This window comes from Neophocaena asiaeorientalis, unplaced genomic scaffold (assembly GCF_003031525.2).
Source record: "Neophocaena asiaeorientalis asiaeorientalis breed wild unplaced genomic scaffold, Neophocaena_asiaeorientalis_V1.1 scaffold148, whole genome shotgun sequence".
Classification (NCBI taxonomy): Eukaryota; Metazoa; Chordata; class Mammalia; order Artiodactyla; family Phocoenidae; genus Neophocaena; species Neophocaena asiaeorientalis.
In genome coordinates, this window is record NW_020174050.1 from 2,963,280 (window position 1) to 2,985,491 (window position 22,212).

General features: G+C 39.4%; 1 protein-coding gene across 3 annotated transcripts in view; it reads left to right on the plus strand.

Annotated features, from left to right (window-relative positions):
- Positions 1 to 18,564, plus strand: part of MTHFD2L (methylenetetrahydrofolate dehydrogenase (NADP+ dependent) 2 like) — a 130,059-nt gene extending 111,495 nt beyond the window's left edge. For all 3 annotated transcript variants that reach the window (XM_024754177.1, XM_024754178.1, XM_024754179.1), the window contains one exon: positions 17,214 to 18,564. In XM_024754177.1, the coding sequence (XP_024609945.1) occupies positions 17,214 to 17,326 (113 nt within the window). In that variant the 3' untranslated portion in view covers positions 17,327 to 18,564. The remainder of the gene's footprint in view (positions 1 to 17,213) is intronic.
- The last annotated feature ends 3,648 nt before the right edge of the window (positions 18,565 to 22,212 follow it).

The window sequence follows — 22,212 nt, forward strand, 5'->3', positions numbered from 1 at the left end:
AGGAGAGTAGGAGGCCTTCAGGGTGGTATGCTGGGAGGAAAGCCAGCTGGCTCAGGTCCACAAGCTTCCCTCTGCCCCTGCTGGTCTCACAGTGACACACAAACTGAGAAAGGGCTCCCAGAGTGTCCCAGGCCAGGTTAAGGGAAAGCTGGGACACCAGATAAATGGGATAGCAACAGAGATTTTGTTAGCCAAGGCTGAATTGGGCCATGTCAGCCAAGAGGTGGGCAGGGGGCCATAGTGTAGGGGTCTGACTCAGACTCAGGGCCCCCGGCCTCGGGAGATGGAGCTATTGCCATAGCCACGAGGCTCTTCTGAAGACCAAGGGCCAGCCCTGGGCACAGCCTACAGAGACCCCAGTCGTGGGGGCAATGGTACTTTAAGGCAGCCCGAGTCGAGAAGGCCTGGGTCATACTTGTAGGAACTGGGGACAAGCCTATGAGAAAGCTCTTGGCTACTGTTCCTGGAGCCCAGGGCTGCACAGGGTCCCAAAGACCCATGTTTCTCCTGGTTCAAGTGTTAAGATTTTTTGCATATGCCCAGCCAGGCAAGGTGAGATACCTGCTGTTAGAACACAGCCTGTGCATATATACCCAGAAGTGGGATTGTTGGATCTATTTTTAATTTTTTTTTTTTTTGCTGTACGCGGGCCTCTCACTGTTGTGGCCTCTCCCGTTGCGGAGCACAGGCTCCGGACGCGCAGGCTCAGCGGCCACGGCTCACGGGCCCAGCCACTCCGCGGCATGTGGGATCTTCCCGGACCGGGGCACGAACCCGCGTCCCCTGCATCGGCAGGCAGACTCTCAACCACTGCGCCACCAGGAAAGCCCTCTATTTTTAATTTTTTGAGGAAATCCGTCTTGTTTTCAACAGTGGTTATACCAATTTACATTCTCACTAACAGTGCACGTGTTCCCTTTTCTCCACATCTTCGCTAAAACTTATTTCTTGTCTTTTAGATAGTAGCCATTCTAACAAGTGTGAGGTGGTATCTCACTGTGGTTTGGATTTGCATTTCACTGATGATTAGTGATGTTCAGCAATATTTCATGTACCATTGGCCACTTGTATGGTTTCTTTGGGAAAATATCCATTCAGTTCCTTGGCCCATTGTTTTAATTGGGTTGTTTGGGGTTTTTTTTTTTTTTTGCTACTGAGGTGTATGAGTTCTTTATATATTTTGGTTATTAATCCCGTATCCAATATGTGGTTTGCAAATATTTTCTCCTATTCTGTAAGTTGCCTTTTCAATTTTTTTTTTAAAGAAGATGTGGGGTTAGGAGTTTATTAATTTTATTTTATTTATTTTTGCTGTGTTGGGTCTTCGTTTCTATGCGAGGGCTTTCTCTAGTTGTGGCAAGCAGGGGCCACTCTTCATCGTGGTGCACAGGCCTCTCACTGTCGCGGCCTCTCTTGTTGTGGAGCACAGGCTCCAGACGTGCAGGCTCAGTAGTTGTGGCTTACAGGCCCAGTTGCTCCGCGGCACGTGGGATCCTCCCAGACCAGGGCTCGAATCCGTGTCCCCTGCATTGGCAGGCAGATTCTCAACCACTGCGCCACCAGGGAAGCCCTGCCTTTTCATTTTGTTGTTACTTTTTCTGTACTGGAGGTTTTTAGTTTAATGTTGTCCCACTTGTTGATTTTTACTTTTGTTGCTTGTGCTTTGGTGTCATATCCAAAAAATTCTTGCTAAGACCAACGTTAAGGAGCTTCTTCCCTATGTTTTCTTCTGGGAGTTTTATGGTATCAGGTCTTAAATAGACTTTAATCCATTTCAAGTTAATGTTTGTGAGTGCTGTGAGAAAGGGCCCCAATTTCATTTTTCTTCATGTGGTTATCCCGTTTTCCTAGCATTGTTTGTTGAAGAGACTATCCTTTTCCCATTGAGTCTTCTTGTCTCCCTTGTCAAATATTAGTTGACCCTGTACGTGGGGTTTATTTCCGAGTTCTCAATTCTCTTCCATTGGTCTGTGTGTCTATTTTTATGCTGGTACAGTACTGCTTTCATTACTGTAGCTTTGTAATATAGTGTGAAGTCAGGGCGTGTGATGCCCCCATCTTTGTTCTCAGCACTGCTTTAGCTATTCAGGGTCTTCTGTGTTTTCATACAAATTTTAGGATTTTTTTTTCTATTTCTGTGAAAAATGCCATTGAAATTTTGGCAGAGATTTAACCAAATATATAAATGCCTTTGGGTAGTATGGACATTTAAAAAATATTATTTCCTCCAGTCCATGAACATGGAATATCTTTTATTTGTGTCTTCTTCAATTTCTTTCCTCAAAGTCTTGCAGTTTTCATTGTACAGATCTTTCATTTCCCTGGTTAAGTTTATTCCTAAGTATTTTATTGTTTTATGAAGCTATTGTGAGCAGAATAGTTTCATTATTTCATTTTAAGATATTTCATTGTTATTGTATAGAAACATAACTGATTTCTGTATGTTTATTTTATGAGCAATCCCACTTCTGGTATATATCCAAAGGAAATGAAAATAGGATATCAAAAAGATATGTCATGTTTATTGCAGTTTTATTCACAAAAGATATGGAAATAACCTGTGTCCCTTAATAGATTAATGGATAAAGAAGATGTGATATATATACAATGGAATATTATATAACCATAAGAAGGAAATCCGGCCATTTGCAACAACATGGATAGATCTTGAAGGCGTTATGCTAGTGAGATAAGCCAGACAGAGAAAGAAAAATACTCTATGCTCTCACTTATATGTGGAATCTAAAAAAGCTGAACTCAGAGACACAGAGTTGGATGGTGGTTACTAGGGGCTGGGTGGGAGAATTGGGGAGATGTTAAAGGATACAAACTTGCAACTAGAAGATAAATAAGTTCTGAAGATCTAATGCACAGCATAATGATATAGTCAACAATACTATATTATAAACTTCAAACTTGCTAAAAGACCCGTTGTTCTCGCCACAAAAAAAGAAATTGTAATTCTGTGACGTGATAAAGGTGTTAACTAAACTTACAGTGGTAATCATGTTGCAATATATAAATGTATCAAATTAAAAGGTTTGTACACATTAAACTTATACAATGTCAACCATATCTCAATACATTTTTGTTTAAAAGAACACGGCATGCAGGATCTTAGGTCCGGCCTGAGGCACAGTGCAGGCAGGGATGGGGACAGGGACTCTCATACCTGGGCTTCTGCTCCTCAGTGCCCTGCTCACCCTTCGGATCCTCCTTTGGGGTCCTGTGTGCTACCCTGCTGGGCACCCTCCTGTGAACAGTCTGGGAAGGCAGTGGGGCCAAGTGCCCTCCTGCGGCTGGGTTAGCTTCACAGGGAGGCAGGACCAGCACCAGCTCACTAAGCTACCAAGGAAAACAGTTTTCATGATGGAGTCTGTGCTTGAACTCGGGGAGGGATTTGTGGATGAAGAGTGGTTGGTCCTAGAGAGGGAGGGAAGAGGGGGTATCTAGCCCAGCCACCCTGGGAAAGTAAGAAGAAAGAGAAGGCCAAACCTTGAGCTGGTCTGTCCATCTACTCCAGGCCTATAACCCACTCGTTTCTTAAACTGCCCCAGGAACGAGACACGTCCAGCCTTGGAGGGGAGACAACAGCTGAGCCCACCCCTGGCAGTGATTTCTCTCTGGCCCACAATTCCCTGCACAGTAGAGGCCTAGGGGTTCTCTGGCCCCTCACAATAACCCTTTCTAAAAAATGCTGAGGAGGACAGTGGGAAGAGGAGGGGCTGCTCAGGGTCCTCTCAGGAATTCCTGGAGGCCAGAGGGATGGGATGCAGGGGAGGGGTGGGAGATGCTATGTGTCAGGCATTGTCATAGGCACTTGGGATGCAACAGTGACAGAAATAGGCCAAGTCCTATAGGCTCTTTCCATGTGGAGGGAACAGCAGATCAAAGGCAAGGAGGAAAAATTACAAAAGGCCTTATGTACTCAATGATAGGCCCAACATTGTTGAATGAGGAAAGTATGATATTCTTTTTTTTTTTAACATCTTTATTGGGGTATAATTGCTTTACAATGGTGTGTTAGTTTCTGCTTTATAACAAAGTGAATCAGTTATACATATACATATGTTCCCATATCTCTTCCCTCTTGCGTCTCCCTCCCTCCCACTCTCCCTATCCCACCCCTCTAGGTGGTCACAAAGCACCGAGCTGATATCCCTGTGCTATGCGGCTGCTTCCCACTAGCTATCTACCTTACTTTTGGTAGTGTATATATGTCCATGCCTCTCTCTCGCTTTGTCACAGCTCACCCTTCCCCCTCCCCATATCCTCAAGTCCGTTCTCCAGTAGGTCTGTGTCTTTATTCCTGTCTTACCCCTAGGTTCTTCATGACATTTTTTTCCCTTAAATTCCATATATATGTGTTAGCATACGGTATTTGTCTTTCTCTTTCTGACTTACTTCACTCTGTATGACAGACTCTAGGTCTATCCACCCATTACAAATAGCTCAATTTTGTTTCCTTTTATGGCTGAGTAATATTCCATTGTATATATGTGCCACATCTTCTTTATCCATTCATCCGATGATGGGCACTTAGGTTGTCTCCATCTCCGGGCTATCGTAAATAGAGCTGCGATGAACATTTTGGTACATGACTCTTTTTGAATTATGGTTTTCTCAGGGTATAAGCCCAGTAGTGGGATTGCTGGGTCATATGGTAGTTCTATTTGTAGTTTTTTAAGGAACCTCCATACTGTTCTCCACAGTGGCTGTATCAATTCACATTCCCACCAGCAGTGCAAGAGTGTTCCCTTTTCTCCACACCCTCTCCAGCATTTATTCTTCCCAGATATTTTGATGATGGCCATTCTGACTGGTGTGAGATGATATCTCATTGTAGTTTTGATTTGCATTTCTCTAATGATTAATGATGTTGAGCATTCTTTCATGTGTTTTTTGGCAGTCTGTATATCTTCTTTGGAGAAATGTCTGTTCAGACCTAGAGACACATACAGACTGAAAGTAAGGGGATGATATTCTAAATAATCGTGATTTGGCCCCAAATAGCTGTAGCTTTACCATGATTTCTTCAAAAGAATCTCCACTGGACAAATCTCTCCTAGAGCAAAAAGAACCCTATAATTTGGGACTCCATCTGGTCAGAATTATTCCTCAAAATTCCAACCCAATAGTCAAAATATGAGGACAGAAGAGGATCTAGAATTACATAGCAGGTACCATTCTTCTGAGAAACTACTATCAAGGAAACTAGTATAAAACTCCCAGAGTGCTTTTTTTTTTTTTTTTTTTTTTTTTTACGGGGCACGAACCCATGTCCCCTGCATCGGCAGGCGTACTCTCAACCACTGCGCCACCAGGGAAGCCCTCCCAGAGTGCTTTTAAAGCAGCTTTTCGTCTGTATTTTCTCTTCTTTTACTACAGTTGCTTGCAGATGTCTTATTTATGCATAGTACTGTACATTCAAAACCTGAGAGTTACCTTTTACTCCATGCTGTTTTTATATTATATACAACCTTTCATAAAAGATTATGATTTGGAGTTAGGGTGATTTAGGTTTGAATTCTAGCTCTGTTGCTTAAAACAATTACGATCTTGGCAAATCACTTCACCTCTCTGAGACTTGATTTTATCATCTGAAAGACTGAGATAAATCATACCTATCTTATAGAGTTGTTATGAAGATTAAATGAAACAATCACCTCACCTGAGCTAATGTATGTGACTTGCTGAGCATAATACCTGGCAGAAAACAGTGTATGTTTGTGTTTGTGTACATACACATTGTTCAGCCTTTCTCTCCATTCCCACTAGAGCAGCAGTCCCCAACTTTTTTGGCACCAGGGACCAGTTCCAGTTTTGTGGAAGACAGTTTTTCCATGGACAAGGGAGGAAGATGGTTCAGGCGGTAACTCGAGCGATGGGGAGCGGCAGATGAAGCTTCACTCACTCGCCCACTGCTCACCTCCTGCTGTGCGGCCTGGTTCCTAACAGGCCATGGACCAGTCTGTGGCCCAGGGACTGGGGACCCCTTCACTGGAGTACTAATCCAGAAAAATGTAACTTCACATTTCAATTACCACCCAGCTCCTCATTACTTTTCTGGCCTCAGCTCTCTTCTGATCAGGTCTGTTTTCACCCAGCAGTCATATGAATAACTTCAAAGCACTCATGCTTCTCCCCATCTTCTCCAAACTCCTGTAGTAGATCTCAGTCTGCCTCTATTCTTTTTGCTTTTAATCCTATACTACCTTGCACTTTTATTGAGTTGTTCCCTACTAAATTGTATGCCTCTGTAACATCAGCTTCTTGTCCTACATTTCTTTTGTCTCTCCATCCCATACCAGGTCTCGGCCTTCTTAGTCATATCATTGTATGATCATCCTCGATACTTATAAATCTCTTGTGTCACTCTTACATTACAGAAGCAATTCCTTATAGTTGCCCTAATGGGAACAAAATCTCCCACTCAAGGTGGCATCCAACACATTATTAATCTACAGCAACCCAGATTCAGTAGTGATACATCCACTGAGTCATACACTGACTTGCTCAGCACATATTTCTCACTCAACACACCTTCCAGGTACTAGGGATATAGCCATGCACAGAGAGACAAAGTCCCTGCTCTCACGGAACTTATATTCTCTAGATTATATGTCAAGGTAAGCTTCTTTCGGAAGTGGTTTTGGTACTACTTATTCCAAATGTGTGTTCTACAACAGGGGTCCCAACCCCTGGGCTGTGGACTGGTAGCAGTCCTCCGGCCTGTTAGGAACCGGGCCTCACAGCAGGAGGTGAGCGGCGGGCGGGGGAGCGAAGCTTCATCTGCCGCTCCCCATCGCTCCCCATTGCTCACATTACCACCTGAATCATCACCCCCATTAACACCTGAACCATTCCCCACCCCCACACACATCCCCCACCCTGTGGAAAAATTGTCTTCCACAAAACTGGTCCCTGGTGCCAAAAAGATTGGGGACCGCTGTTCTACAAGATGGGAAAGTTAAGAGCATGTTACCAGTTTCTAAGGAAGTAAGACTGTTTTGGAATGATATCACTTTTAGAGAACTATTAATCTGTGATGACATTGTAAAGAACCAGAATTAGACTGGCTCTCTACCAACTCAGCTTCCGTGTTAAACATTTTAATTTGATGATATGTGTCTTAGTCAGTTTGGGCTGCTATAACAAATTACCTTGGACTGGGTGGCATAACCAACAAGCATTTATTTCTTACACTTCTGGACACTGGAAGTCCAAGATCAGAGTGCCATCATAGTCAGGTTCTGGTGAGAACCCCTCTGAATTACAGACAGCTAATTTCTCATTGTATCTTCACATGGCACACAAAGCTAGAGTTCTCTGGGGTCTTTTTTTTTTTAAAGAGTATTAATTCCATTCATGAGGTTGGAACCCTCATGACCCCTAATCATCTCCCAAAGGCCCCGCCTCCTAATACCATCACACTGGAGGGTAGGATTTCAACATATGAATTTTGAGGAACACAAATATTCAGTCAATAACAATATGGTTGATCAGTCCAACTCAAAATATCAACTTTTTGTGGTAAATGATTACAAGGTAGCTCAGAAGTTCAGCTTTAGTATAAAAGAAGATCTAACACTGTAGCCCAGAGGTGATCTCTTCCAGTCATTTTTTAAAAAGCTGATGGAAATTGGCAAAAGCCTCTGTTAGACAGACTATTACTAATACTGTGGTGATAGTGCTACATATGTCATTTCAGAAAGCAGGTAGAACCACTGATGGTCACTATGAAACCCCTACCAGTGAGCCAATTGCCACCTTGTTACTTACAACATGGACAAGACGCTTACTGTGAGGTCTATGTCTTTGAAATCATGTCAACCTTTAGAGACATACTTTTTAGTAGAACGTATTTGACATTGAATGATCTATCTTTTTAGAGAAGAGTGAAAGTTGAAGCACAAAAAGGCCGTCTGCCAGAACAGAAGTGCCTGATGCCTCTGCAAGTCTTTCTTCTTCTTTTATACTGAAGGATGAGATTTCTTTCTCTTTTTTTTTGTAGTTGTTTCTCAGGACCTTTTAAAAATAAAAATATCTATGGAAGGGAAATTTTATCTCCTAGTGTCTTGGGTTGATCATGACAGACTACTGGGATCAAGACCCTGCCAAGAGATTTTGAGAAGACTCCAAACGGCCTATCTAGTTTACAGATTTGCCACTCTATTGTACAGATGTTCAGAAGCTTGAGGAAAAGGATTGGGTAGGAAAGTAAAAGGATTGGGGAGAATGACAGGAGTAAATGATAATCTTTTGTAAAGGAAGTCATGAAAGGAAGATATTTTTAGTCATGTTGATAGAGTACTAGAAATATCCTAGCAGTGATTCCCTACTCCTGCCCACCAAAATAGAAACTGGCAATGGTGGCTGATACCATTCATGGTCAGAAAGGAGGTTCCTCTGGTGGGTTATAGACAGAGTTTGTAGAAAACAATTTCAAAATTTTATATCGGGTGATTGATTTGCTATTTGGCTCCATGGAAAGCCTTCCGAGTTGTATGAGTGGCAGTTTTGGATATTCCTATCTATGATACAGTAGCTGGATATACGTTGATTTGATTTAACATAAGGAGAAAAGTAACTAAAGCAAAAACAAAAAAGAAAGAAAAGGCTTAGCCACCTTACCCATTCAGGTAATACAGTAAACAGGTGAAGGAAGTCTTTGTAAGTACAACTTATAGAAATGTGACCAGAGTCTCATATTCTTGTCCCCAGTAGGGCGTTAACCCTGTCTGTTCCATTAATACCCCCACTGGGTGCCATTATAATGACTATCTTAATATACGTAAAAAAAACCAAACCTTGTAGAAACCCCAGGAATCAGGCAGCTAGGTAATTGCAAGAGAAAGCATAGTAAATTGTCTCTGGGGCACCTGATTCCTCGCTGCCTTGCAAGGAGTCAGTGGCGAGACATTCACTTCTCAAGGAGCCCTTTACTCTGTCTGGCTCATCATGCTCTCAAGTGCCATTTTTTTATCAACCATATGAGAAAGTAGAGTGTTTTCCATACTGTCTCCTGAGTCATACTATTTCTCCAGTCTTATGCCAGTCAGGTTTTTCTGGTTGTTATTCATGCACTTCATTTTCCTGAAGCGTGTCTCCCCTTCATTACAGTGGATGTGTTTGAGACGTCACGCCTAAATGGATTGCATTTAGAGGCAAGGGGGAATCTCCAAGCATTTAACGTAGACAATTGCACATGTATAGGAGGAGGCTGAAATTCACATGAAAGGAATGAGGAGTTTTTCTTCTGCTGCTCAGTTGCCACAGATAAGGAATCATCCCTTTTTCCTTTTGGAGAAGGGGGTTGGTTTTAAAAATTAGTTGTAGCATTGTTGGAAATCTGACATGGGCTAAAGAGTACTTCCTTGAAAGAGACAGAGAAATGGACAGAATATAAAGGGAAATGAAACAATACTACAGGAACTTGAGATATCAATTCCTCCTCTTCCACCCAAAAACAGATTTATAAAGCACAAATATATTCTTTGACTTTGCCAGAATATACAATTTCCAAACTGTATTAGCAAAATTAAATTCTGTTTAGGTACATATGGAGATTCCATTATTTGGGAACTTTGGAGTAGTATATCACGTACTATAGCAGAAATTCACTATCTGTCTAAGAATTAGTGAGTCTTCCTAACAAAGTATTTTAGATGAGAGTTACTAAACTCAGGCCCTGGGAACCTGGGAACGTAAATTTTCCAGAGGAAATAATGACACAGAACACACAAGCCAGAGACACCCTGTAGTGAAGCATGGGTTGATGGTGCCAAAAGGTTAATGATCACATACTTCTTCCTTTATTCCTACCTTAATTGTTAAAAGGCATTTTAATGTCTTATGTTGTTATAAGTATCCTTCATTAGTAATATTTCCACACCTTGTGTGACCCCTGGATTTTTTTGAGGTACACACATACACTGAACACATAGTTTCTTTCATCATCCCTCTCATCACCTCAAATTTTAAACTTGAATATCTTCTGCTCCATACCTATTCTTCTTATCATGACATTGAAAGATGGTTGACTTCAAGTAAGAAATGTTGGAAATTATGTCAAGCGAAACCTGTGTTAATTCTTCCCTTTAGGAATCTGAAGCCAATAACATGATAAAAAGTAGAAGTCTCTACGGTGGAGAAAAGGGAGCACAGCAGATTAGATATATATTCCAGGCTGAAAAAGGATTTCTTGAATGATAATTTAATAGCATTCAAGAACCTGAAACGTTATGAAAATATAACATAAATTTCTCCTTTAAATTTTCTTCTGAAAATTATTTAGTAGCATACATTTTTCTCTCCAATTTCTTTTCTTGCAAAACTGGTTATTCTTAAATATATAAATGCCTAGGTTCATTCACAAAAGATATTTTTTTAAAAGCTCATTCACCCTGAACACAGTAACTACAGCTGCCATCACCCAATCTAAGTTTCCTGACCCCTCACTTCGGGGTCATGCAGCCCCTGACCACCTTCCTATCCTCATCTCTTTCCACTCTCTGTTTCCACCATGTGCTTCGGTCATAATGAACTTCTTTGAGCTCCTCCATTGCATCAGCTTCATTGTCAAGTCCAAAGTTCCTTTGCTTTTATTATTCCCGATGTTTGCATTGCATTCTCTCCCTCTTTCTTACCCCCTCACACATCCATAAAATCTTGAAGATTTTCTGTCACTTTACAGATATTTCTCTGACACCCATTTGATTTGGGGTGCTCCCACAAGAACCAGAATTTATTCCCATCTTAGCACATCTCACTTTATGTTGCTATTGATACTTTTGTGTTCTCCCTTCTCTGTCCCAGGTGATAAACTGATCTCATTAGAAAAATGTGCACAGAATAGGTAGCTTCCCCATTTGACTTATCCTGCCTCAGAATATTTTTTTTCCAAATTTTAAAAATACTTTATAAACAAGGTCCTACTGTAAAGCACAGAGAACTATATTCAATATCCTGTGATAAACCATAATAGACAAGAATTTTATTTATTTATTTATGGCTGTGTTGGGTCTTCGTTTCTGTGCGAGGGCTTTCTCTAGTTGCGGCGAGCGGGGGCCACTCTTCATCGCGGTGCGCGGGCCTCTCACTACCGCGGCCTCTCTCGTCGCGGAGCACAGGCTCCAGACGCGCAGGCTCAGTAGTTGTGGCTCACGGGCCCAGTCACTCCGCGGCATGTGGGGTCTTCCCAGACCAGGGCGCGAACCCGTGTCCCCTGCATTGGCAGGCCGACTCCCAACCACTGCGCCACCAGGGAAGCCCCAAGAATATATTTTTTAAAAGTATGTATATATGTATAACTGAATCACTTTTGTATTGCTGTATAGCAGTAGTTAATACAACATTGTAAATCAACTATACTTCAATAAATAAAAATAAAAATACTTTAACCATTGCTCTTAGGTTAAATGCCCCAAATTTTTAGCATTGTCTGCTGGGCTCTACATGAGCTAGACTCTTTCACGTCATCTTCTGCACTCTTCACTTCTACATGTCAGCCCTGCTGGCCTTCTTGCAGTGTTTCCAGGAGTTCACGCCATTTTCTGCCTGGGGGAAAGGTTATTTCCACCTCCTCGCAAACATTGTTCCCCGGCCAAGAACACGGTCTACTCCTCACCTCTCCATTTCACGCGGAAAAGTTTGGTTCATCCTCTGATTTCTGGACTTGGCAGAGATACACCACATGTGCTCAGGCTCAGTTAGGTCCTCCCAACGCGTTCACAACTGTAGGAAACATTTTGTTTGTAGGATATTTCATAGCCTTAGCTCAGTTACTACTTAGGTAATTATATTTGTAATATATAGCCCCCAACTAGACTGTAAGTTCCAAGGGACAGTGACTATGGCTGTCTTTCTCATGAAACTTTTGCTGTAAATTTATCCCGGGCAGTTTTTAGCATGTGTGGGAACAGTGAATAATGAGGTTAGGAAAATATGCCAGGGTTAGGCAATAATGCAAACATGGATGTAGGGCCATATCATAAAAGATCCTAATTGCCACAACAGTCAAGATTCATCAAATGTTTATAAGCTGAAATGATCTAATCTGTGTTTTAAAGAATAAATCTGGCAGCAGGTTATATGGCTAATAAGGTAGAGACTGAAATCCAAGAGAGTGATCATAGTAGATTATAAAAAATGACTATACTATCTTCTGTTCTCATAAGCACATCCTCTTGGCAATGTGACTTTGCCATTCTTCCTATTCCAGGCCTTTAAATTTGAGCTTGACCACGTGACTTGCTTTGACCAATGGGGCATTCAAGTATTGCACACTGGGGTTTGCCTGGGACCTGACTGGGAAAACTGAGGCCACCGTGTGAAGTAGCCCTCACTGAAGCAGTGAATTTTAACCTTGTTTTAAATCTACTCTACACTGTTTATATGTATAATACTCCCCCCTACCCCCACCAGTTAGAAACATCTCTCATTTCAGCAGTGATTCTCAGTGGTGTGTACTGGAATCACGTGGTGGGAGGGGGCATATCTAATTTGACTACAGTTCTCAGGAGATTCCAACATACTCTATGACTACAAAGTGAAAATCACGCTACCGAGTTTCATGGATCAACAAATGAACAGTTTACGCAGCCTGGGGAGCTAACAAGTACCACTAAGAAAGTGACATTTAGCCAGATCTGAAAAGGAAGAGTAAGTATTCATCAGATGGAGAAGTGCAGGGAGTATATGTCAAAGAAAATAGTATGTACAAAGGCAAATCTTGTGTCCAAAACGACTGATTTTAAATGGTAATTTCTTTCCTTTCTATACAATTGAACATACACTCTCTAATGTCTAAATCTGGCTGGTAGAGCATTATTTTTAAGTAAATCTATAGAATATACTTTGCAGGGTCAAGAGTTTACAGAGAGGTCATTCAGATAAATTATCATAATTGTCACCTTTCCTCAAAATACTCTTATTATCAGGTAACTGCTTTAAACATTATCAAGTCATTTCCATCTAAATCTCATTCCCTAGAGTAAGTTCCACACAGGTAACAATAGGATTTGGTGATTATTTTACTTGCCTCCATTGTCAGTTTCAGTAACTCTAAAATCATGTTGACTTTATGAAATTTAATCTAACTCTGGTTTTGAGATACCTGTTCATGAGCCTCTCTTGAAAGCATTGATATCAATCAAGATCTAATACCTGATTCTCATATATACAGAATTGTTAGTATTTTCCTTAAAACCCACACATACTCCCTCACAGTAAATACATTTCTGAATGAAACTATTGCCTAAAAATTCTTCTGTAATTGTTTTCAATGGAGCATGTAGTACACCTTTTCCTCACACGTAATAGGTTTAATCTTTAATAGCGTCATCTTCAACAAACAGGTGCAAACCCTTGTCTGCCCTCGGGAAAGACCAGCCAATGAGAAGTTATTCTGGTGATGTAATGCTTGTTAACTATCTCTCGGACATGATTGGGGAAGATGCTCTTCAGAGCATCAAACATGTATTGAATTTAACTCACATGACTGAGTTTAGCTCATAAGCCACTTCTGGTACTTCATAAACATGTCACTTAGGACAGCCTTGAAATAGTTATGCAAAATCCTTAGACTAGAGAATTTCTTTTAAGCATTGGCATCTGTACCCATTGGTATTGGCCAATGATAATTTCCCATCTCTCTTGAGAAGTCACTTCCATATCTTGGTCCTTATGTAAATAGACAAAGAATACATTAACACTAGCCAGCAGCAGAAAAATTTAACATTTCTTTCTCAGATGTAGAACCTAATGGAAATCAAATTAAAAGGAACAGAGATCTTATATTTTTTAAATCAGATTCATCACAATCTGCCTCTCATGACTGTGTACAAACTTCTTCTTCACATCTGCCCAGTTTATTTCAAAGATAAAAATATTTGAAACAAGTATTTACATTAGCAGGTGTGTTCACAGTGATGTCATAAACTTCTGCCTAGTGAGTAATTTACAGGGCTCTGTTGATGCAACTAAATGCTTATGAATGTCCAGAGAAGTCCTCGTCCAGGTCAGGTAAAGACTATCACATAGTCTAATTCTGTGAAGTGATAGACAGGACAGGATAAATGTGTGTTAGCTTCCACAGTAAAGTATGCAAAACTACAGACACAGAGCTACAAATTTCGGGTAGGTATTATTTCATGCAACAGCTTATTCTCATTCCCTATTCCTCCACCTCAAACCTCACTTTTTGAGCAAAAGAATGCAATAGTAAGCATGTTGTGAAAAACATAATTTGAAAGAGGAGGGTATAATACCAGATCAGTGGTTTATCTGATCTGAATCTCACCCAAAAAAGAAAGCAACTCAAACTGCTCAGCCAGCTGAAATTTGAAGTGCTGGCTATAATTCAAAGATGATGAACTATGAGTATTCACAGTAAAATTGTAGGAAAATTACTATATTAGAACTTCCCCCCCGCCTTTGTTTCTTTTTTCAAAATATCCTCTTAACCCTTTGGGAAAAATGAGTTAATTTGGGGCACATGAGCCCTTCTTGGGTCTTTCAACTTGTTCAGGTCATGGTAATACAGTTGCATTGGGATGAGATAGAATTATGGAATCATACCATGATTCAAACCTAGCTGTAGATAATGTCTCTACCATATTAGAAAATGGTAAGTCACTTTAACTTCAGTGAGCCACACTTTCTTCAGCTATTAAAATGAAATAATAATTAAATATTAATTATTAAAATGATGTGTATAAAGTTCTTGGCAAGTAGTCAACTTATAGTGGCTATGGTTATTACTATTTTTCCATATATACATAATTCCAAGCCACTTCATTTTTCAAAGTTGAAAACCAAATTATATAAAAAATTATTGTATACCCAGAATGGATTCCCAATTTTATCTAACTTTTGATTGTGAAATAAACCATTTTATTTTTCATTGAAGATTTAGTTTGTACTTGATTCTTAATTTGCCATATTATTCAGTAGTATTCTATTTTTATCTATTAATATTTCAAAGTGCTCTACAAATATATGATTTTACATACTGTCAGTGTAAATAGTAGTATAGTATATTTCTTCTAGAGATCTGCTGAAATTTTTAAAGGCATTACTTCTCTAATCCTGTAGAAAAGGTTCTGGAAGGCATTGTTCATGCCATCAAGTCAGCTTACTGGAAAATGAAAAATGCACTTTGTCACCATCATGCAAAATATGTAGTTTGAGAATTTCAGTAAATTAACGTGAACTAAATTGTTTTGATGTTGTCTGTATCTGGTCAAAAGCACTGACACATTCCTGCAAATTGATTTTAGATTTTAAATTTCAAGGGCTATTTAGTTCACATTATCGTAATTTACTGAATGCCTAACCTGTGTATGGAGACGTTCTCAGATTAAAAATGACAACAATAATCACCACGAGACTTAGTCTCTGCCTTCTTGGTGCCGGTGTCTAATTAAAGGAACAGCACAGTGTGGTAAATTCCATAACAGAGTTTGGTATAAAATGACTGGAAACATAGATGGTGGCACTTTTCATTCAATGCTGGAGGGGTGAGAAAAATGATGGACAGGTAACATTTTATTGGCTTTTAAAGAATTCTATAAGGAATTTCTTATTTGGATAAGGTAGCAGCGTATTCCAGATGGAAGGAATAACGAGAGCAAAGGAAGAAAGGAATGATAATTTGTAGCTATTTATGAAATAGCTGTTGACCTAGCCTAGTGTTTCTACAGGATAGAGTACATTGGATAGAAGTATGGTGGGAAAAGGACATGCTTCATGTATAGAGGCACATTTTGGAAAACTAACATATTACCTTCTAGATCACAGCATTCTTATCTTTTCTTTGTTACATGCCATGAGAAGATTCATGATATACACTAGCTGGATTTTGTGTGTGCGTGATGCCTTCAAGCTTATCTGGAGTTTTCTTCAAGTAAAAGAATATTATTCCTTTGCTTTTCCTATTATTAAAAAATACTGCATTATACCAATACACTTAAAATAAGGTAAATGTAAATTTTACAAACCATATTTCAAGAAGGCAATATAAATTGTACAAAAGTAATGCTTAATTAAGATTTAGGGAACATCTACTGATTTCATTTATGTAGAAGCATATACGAGCAAACTTGTAAAGGCAATACATCTAAATAGCATGTGATTGATAAGGTCAGAGTATGCATTAAAGAAGTGTTGTCTATGCTAACTTTGTACTAAAAGAGTTATCTGGGAAAAGTTCATTATTCTTATTCACACGGTGAAACACTAAACCAGTAGGTCAATTCATGGAACCATTCACCTGTAATATTGTGGGTGTGAGAACATGCTTAAGTAAAACTTGATAAAAATTCTCTGCCATTTTCTTTGAGTATATTCACTGAATAAGAAGTCTTCATTCATACCTTAGAACAGGACTATGTGTATTTGCTCAGTTAATTTTAATATGTTTAATGATTTTTATTAGACTTGCAGTGGAATGTATTATCCACATATACGTGATACTGTTTTTATAACAGGACTATTCTAATTTAACGGATGATGTGTGTTGAACTATCTATATCCTGTATCCCCTTTGTGACCAATATCATGTATTTTAGAAGTAGTTAACTGGAATTACATGTAGTTGGATAAATCATGGGTTATAGATTTTCATCATGTAAAATTAACTGAGCTGCGTAGAGATTCATCCTACAGTGTTGGCCTCTTTGTGTTCTTTCTATACACATTAGATCTCATGCACAGAAGTGTGTGTGTGTGTGTGTGTGTGTGTGTGTGTTATAGTCTACTTCATTCTAAAAATGATTTGAGGATGTTAGGGTTATACGTGTAATGCAGAAAAATCCACTGTATTCTGTTAATTAAACAAGGGAGCCATTCGACTGTGATGGCTCTAATGCCCTGGCTGCCTATGTAAGCAAACCAAAATCTGGCTTGTAGATTTTGCCTCAAGGTTACAAAATCAAAACCCAAGGACAACCAGTCACAAACAGCCAACTAGGCTTAAAGCTATAACCAATCAATGGTTTCCTTGCTTTGCTTCCACCTTTTCTCTGTAAGTCTCTCCTGTCAGTGGAAGCCTTCCTAGCTAGACTTCAGGTTTGGCACTGCCCGATTAGACTCCATTTTTGCTCAGATAAACTCTTAAATTTTTAAAATGCTTCAGGTTTAACAGTTCAGTATGTTTAAAAATATGAAATTCTCAGAAAAAAATAAAGAATCCTTTCTGTTTCCTCCATCAGCTGTTAAGAAGAAGGCTAGCTTTATCACTCCAGTTCCAGGAGGCGTGGGACCCATGACAGTGGCAATGCTTCTCAAGAACACCCTTCTGGCAGCTAAAAAAATCATTTACTAGATCACATGAAAGAATAAAGCAAACTGAAGTCATGCTACGTATCTATTTGACAAAAGGCAAAAACCTTTATATTTTACTACAAAGCTATTTCTACATTGTATTTATTTTTTTCACAGATGGAATCATTGTGGATCAGATGATTCGCACAATCTTATGCATTTCCTGCTAATAATTACTGAATATTTTGAGTGGATATTGAGTTTTAGGAAAAGAAAACAAAACAACTGCAATGAAAACTTTGGTAACAATTGTTTATTTTGTGATTAATATTTGTTCGTAACGTTAAAACTAATAAAGGGCTCATAATAAATGCATATATTTTTGACACAAATAGTGTGTTTTCAACAAACATCTTGTCAGACAAATAAGCTCCCTTGTAAAATGTAGTTTAGGTTTTGCCATAATTATGGCCAATTTTTATATATTTTATGTACTATATCATATGATGAAAAAGAGTTTATTTGCTAAAGGAAAGATAAAATATTAAAAATAAAATTTTGATCTCATATACTTCCCAAATGCATCCTGCGAGGCATACTAATGAGAAATGACGCTCCGTTCGAAGAAAGGAAAACGTGCAAGGAAGGCAAAAAATGCAGTGCTACTTGGAAAGGGATTGATTATTTCAAACGGTGAATTACTACTTGCCAAGTAAAAATGCAATAAGAATGTGTGAGGTTTACATGTAATTTCTTTGTTCTTCTAGAAAAATATTTGGATAATACCTTCCTTGAAGAATAATGGAAACTCCAAAACCAAACAAATATACAAAACAAAACTAAGGTTGTATTTTCCCACAAATATCAGGAAGACACAATATAGTATGAATGAGGACTTCATTAAAGAATAGAAGTTACGTTTGTTCACAAATCTAGAAATCTAATAGAAAAATAGGACATAATGTGCCCAAGCTAAGCCTTAGGATATGACTAAAAATCTATTGCTTTGTTACTCACAGTTCTTCCTTCTTCTCTTATAGCATTTGGTTCTCAAAGTAGATGCCATGTTTCTAACACGATTTAAATTAGAAAAAACATGTGACTGTCTGTTGAAGGCTATTTTGAGACTACCCTGGGCATATAATTTCAGGCCCCAATCCCAGTCTGTTTATGTACCAGTAATGATTCTTACCCAATGCATGTCGTTATTAGTGTATACTCTTGATCATTTGTGTGAAAATAGACTAGATGTTTATAATTAATATTTCAACTGTATAATAAAACCCGTTTGGAAAGGAATACCTGTCTTCTTTTTCTTTAAGCTATCTGTAAGTTTCTTTGTTCATATATTTGTTATCTGTTTCTTCAGAGCATGCTGGGGAAATGTACAAGTTCCTCAAACATGAAAGAAAAGGTTCTATAGCCCATTCCAGATCAATCTTTGTCTAATAACCCTGATAAAAGTTTAAAGCTCCCACGCAAACATTTCAGAAAGACCCTCTTTTTAATATTTAAGTGCCCCACATTCGCGAAACAAACATAATGACCCAAAATACATTTACATGGAAAAGGTGAAGTCTGTAATTTTTAGCTTCCTCCTCCCCCACCCCCAAATGCAGGAGGAGTTATTTTTTGGAAATATTTTTCCCCTTTGGTGAGGCTAAAATTCAGGAGTGAGCCTTTCCAGAGACCAATTAAAACACTATAAAGGAAAAATTATCTAACATTTGTTAAAAATATAAGGACAACTTTATTCAGGACTATTGCAATGGGGTCGAGACTATCACAATAGAAGAGATTGAAAACTCTAAATATAGCTGAGACAGCAATGGATTTATAGGCAATGAAGAGAGTGAGGGGATCAGTAGATGGAAAATTACTGAGAGGAACTTGGTTAGATAACAAGACTAGAGGGTAAACTAGCTTACCAGGATTCTTGTTACAGTTAGGCCAGATATCAAGGGTGGGAGATAGGGAACTTGATCAGATATGGCAGGGACAAGGGTGCAAGGAGCAGGGCAGGGGGATTCTCCATAAACTAAGCAGATTTCTTTGCTAAAACTGGGCTCAGCAGGCTAAGATGATGCCTAGTTGAGAAAAGGAATAGGAGAAGTCTAAAGTTTGGTCAAGAAGGGAGCCTTTGTCAACACATAAAGGAAATAAAGTTGGTTCATTGTTATCATGGCTTTACTTATGCATATTTGGGGTCTATAAAAGACATATGATTGTCTTGTGGAGGAGGTTTGGAGAAGTAAGTTCTCTTCTACACGTATCTGTAAAAAGGACCCCGAAGAATTAATGAGGATTGAACAATAACATGAAGATATGGAGGTGAGAATGAGCTTAGCATACATATATATGAAAGCAAGGGCTACAGTCAGACTGAAATGAAAAGTGTGTGTTGCAGAGTGGTGGAAATACAGCTGGAAAACAGCAGAAGTAGATTAGAGAAAGCCTGGATAAATCAGAATTTAGACTGTATTTAGTCAGTGATGAGAAGTGTAGTTAAAGCCTAGAAGACGTTATCCCTGATTACCATGAGGGAGTTGTAAAGAGGAGCTTATTTTGGAGAAGAGATATGTTCAGTTTGACATGTTGAGTTTGAGGTGATGGCATAATACATAAACAAAAGCCCTGACATAGTATCAGTCTGGTATGAGAATAATTCATGGCTAATGATGAAAACTTAAGATGCATCAACATGTGTTAACCGCTAAATTCCTAACCTTGATTGACCACTATATACACCCTGCATCTTTCTACACTTGTTTGATAGTAACAGCTATCTTTAATTGAGCACCTATCATGTGCTAAATGCTTTACTTTTTTGTTATTGTTGTTACTGACAATCCACATTTGATATATGAGGAAATCAACCCTTGAGGTTATTAAAAAGTCTCAGCAAAGGCCAAATGGATAGCAAAGGTAGAACTGGAATTCAAAGAAAGGTCTGTTAGGATGATGTGAGCTGGAACCCACTCTCTTTTCATTCTATCACTCTACCTCCCCTCAGTGCCCACCTCCCCTGCCACCTAGAATCCTTTCTCTTGTCACTGTATGTCTAAATTCTACTTGCTATTTAAGATTCACTTCAAATGAAACTCATCCATGAGAAATGCTGTGAGAGTTTGACCAAGTCTCACCCCTGAACTCTTATACACATTCATGTACACATCCCTGGCAATCATCTGTCTCTACCCAGCACTGTAGTTATGTATGTACTTTCCTTAACCCCCTCTAGTTCTTCGAGGTCAGAGTCTATGCAGGATTTTTCTATTTGTCTCACATACATTACATGTTACAGGCATAAAATGGTTTATGAGTGGATGAAAGGCAACTGAATTCATGAGAATTACAGAATAAGTTTAGAGAGAGATAACCAATGGGCTGATGACCATTTCCTGCCAATGTCCAGCAACAAATTTTGGCTATTAGTGAAAGAGCAAGAAAGAAAAAGGGGGCTTCCCTGGTGGCGCAGTGGTTAAGAATCCGCCTGCCAATGCAGGGGACACAGGTTCAAGCCCTGGTCCAGGAAGATCCCACATGCTGCAGAGCAGCTGTGCATCACAACTACTGAGCCTGCGCTCTAGAGCCCGAGAGGCACAACTACTAAGCCCACGTGCCACAACTACTGAAGCCCATGCGCCCTAGAGCCCATGCTCTGTAACAAGAGAAGTCACCGCAATGAGAAGCCTGCGCACCACAAGGAAGAGTAGCCCCCGCTCGCTGCAACTAGAGAAAGCCTGCGCACAGCAACAAAGACCCAACGCAGCCAAAAATAAAATAAATAAATAAAATAAATAAGTAAAAAAAAAAAAAGAAAGAATAAAAAAGGAAGGAAAAGAGAGGAGAGATGAAGAAAGGAAAGGAGGGGAAAGAAAGGGAAAGTAGGAGAAGGGAAGGAAAAAAATAAACAACAGCGAGGGAAGGGAAGAGAAGACACTTCCAGAGATGCTTATAACTAGAGAGAGATGAATAAATTAAAAAGATGAAAAATGGTCGGAGGGAAAAATGATAGTGGGGTGCTGCAGCTCTTAGCCTTCTTTTTCACTCTAACATGTATCAAGAATGAATACGAGTATCCATGAGGCCATGTTACAGTACCCACCTCTCCCATTCTTCAGGATTGCGGAAGGACTCCCTGATGAGAGGATTGAAGATGTGAAGATAGGAGGTTTTCCTATATAGAGTGTAAGTGGGATCCATCATGATGAGTCCCAGAGGAAAAGAAACATATGGGATGACTTGGAGCTATTTTCTTAAGCTCAAGTGGTAGGTGAGTTTCTATATTATATGGCTTAATTCACCAGAGTGGAGAAACATCTAGAGAGACAGTGGTCCACTTCTTTCAGCCCAAACATGTGTAAAAGCCATAATTCATTTGTTTAGATTCTTATGGTAAGGTAATTTACTTAAATCTTGATCTTAGGAGATAATCTGAATTTCTCTAAGGTCAGTATACTGACTCCTACCAGAGGACACAGCTGGGGAACTGGAGAGGGCGTATGATCTGGAATCTGAACATGGGCTCAAGTCCTGACTCTAGGGTGTGTCCTCTGGCAAGTCACTTAATTCTTTTGAGTCTTCATTCTTTATTTGTCATATGGAAATAAAAATAAGGCCTGTTGTTTATTTCTTTATTCACTCAAGACAGACTGATTGAGTATACTCTACACTATATATTAGGCACTGGATTTGTCGGGGCCGGGATTACTGAAGACAGAATTGAGATATGTATGGAAACCTTCTGCAAAATGCAAAGCACTGTCAAGTGCCAGTTAACAGTTACTATAAAGATGGTTGTGGTACTATGTCCCAGTCTTAGAAATAAACATATTTAACATCAGACCTAGCATCTTCCCCTTGAAACTGCAGTTCGCTGTGGTTTATCTAATCCTTTGTAAACGATTTTTCCTTAAATTCTTACCAGTGATACAGAGATGATTA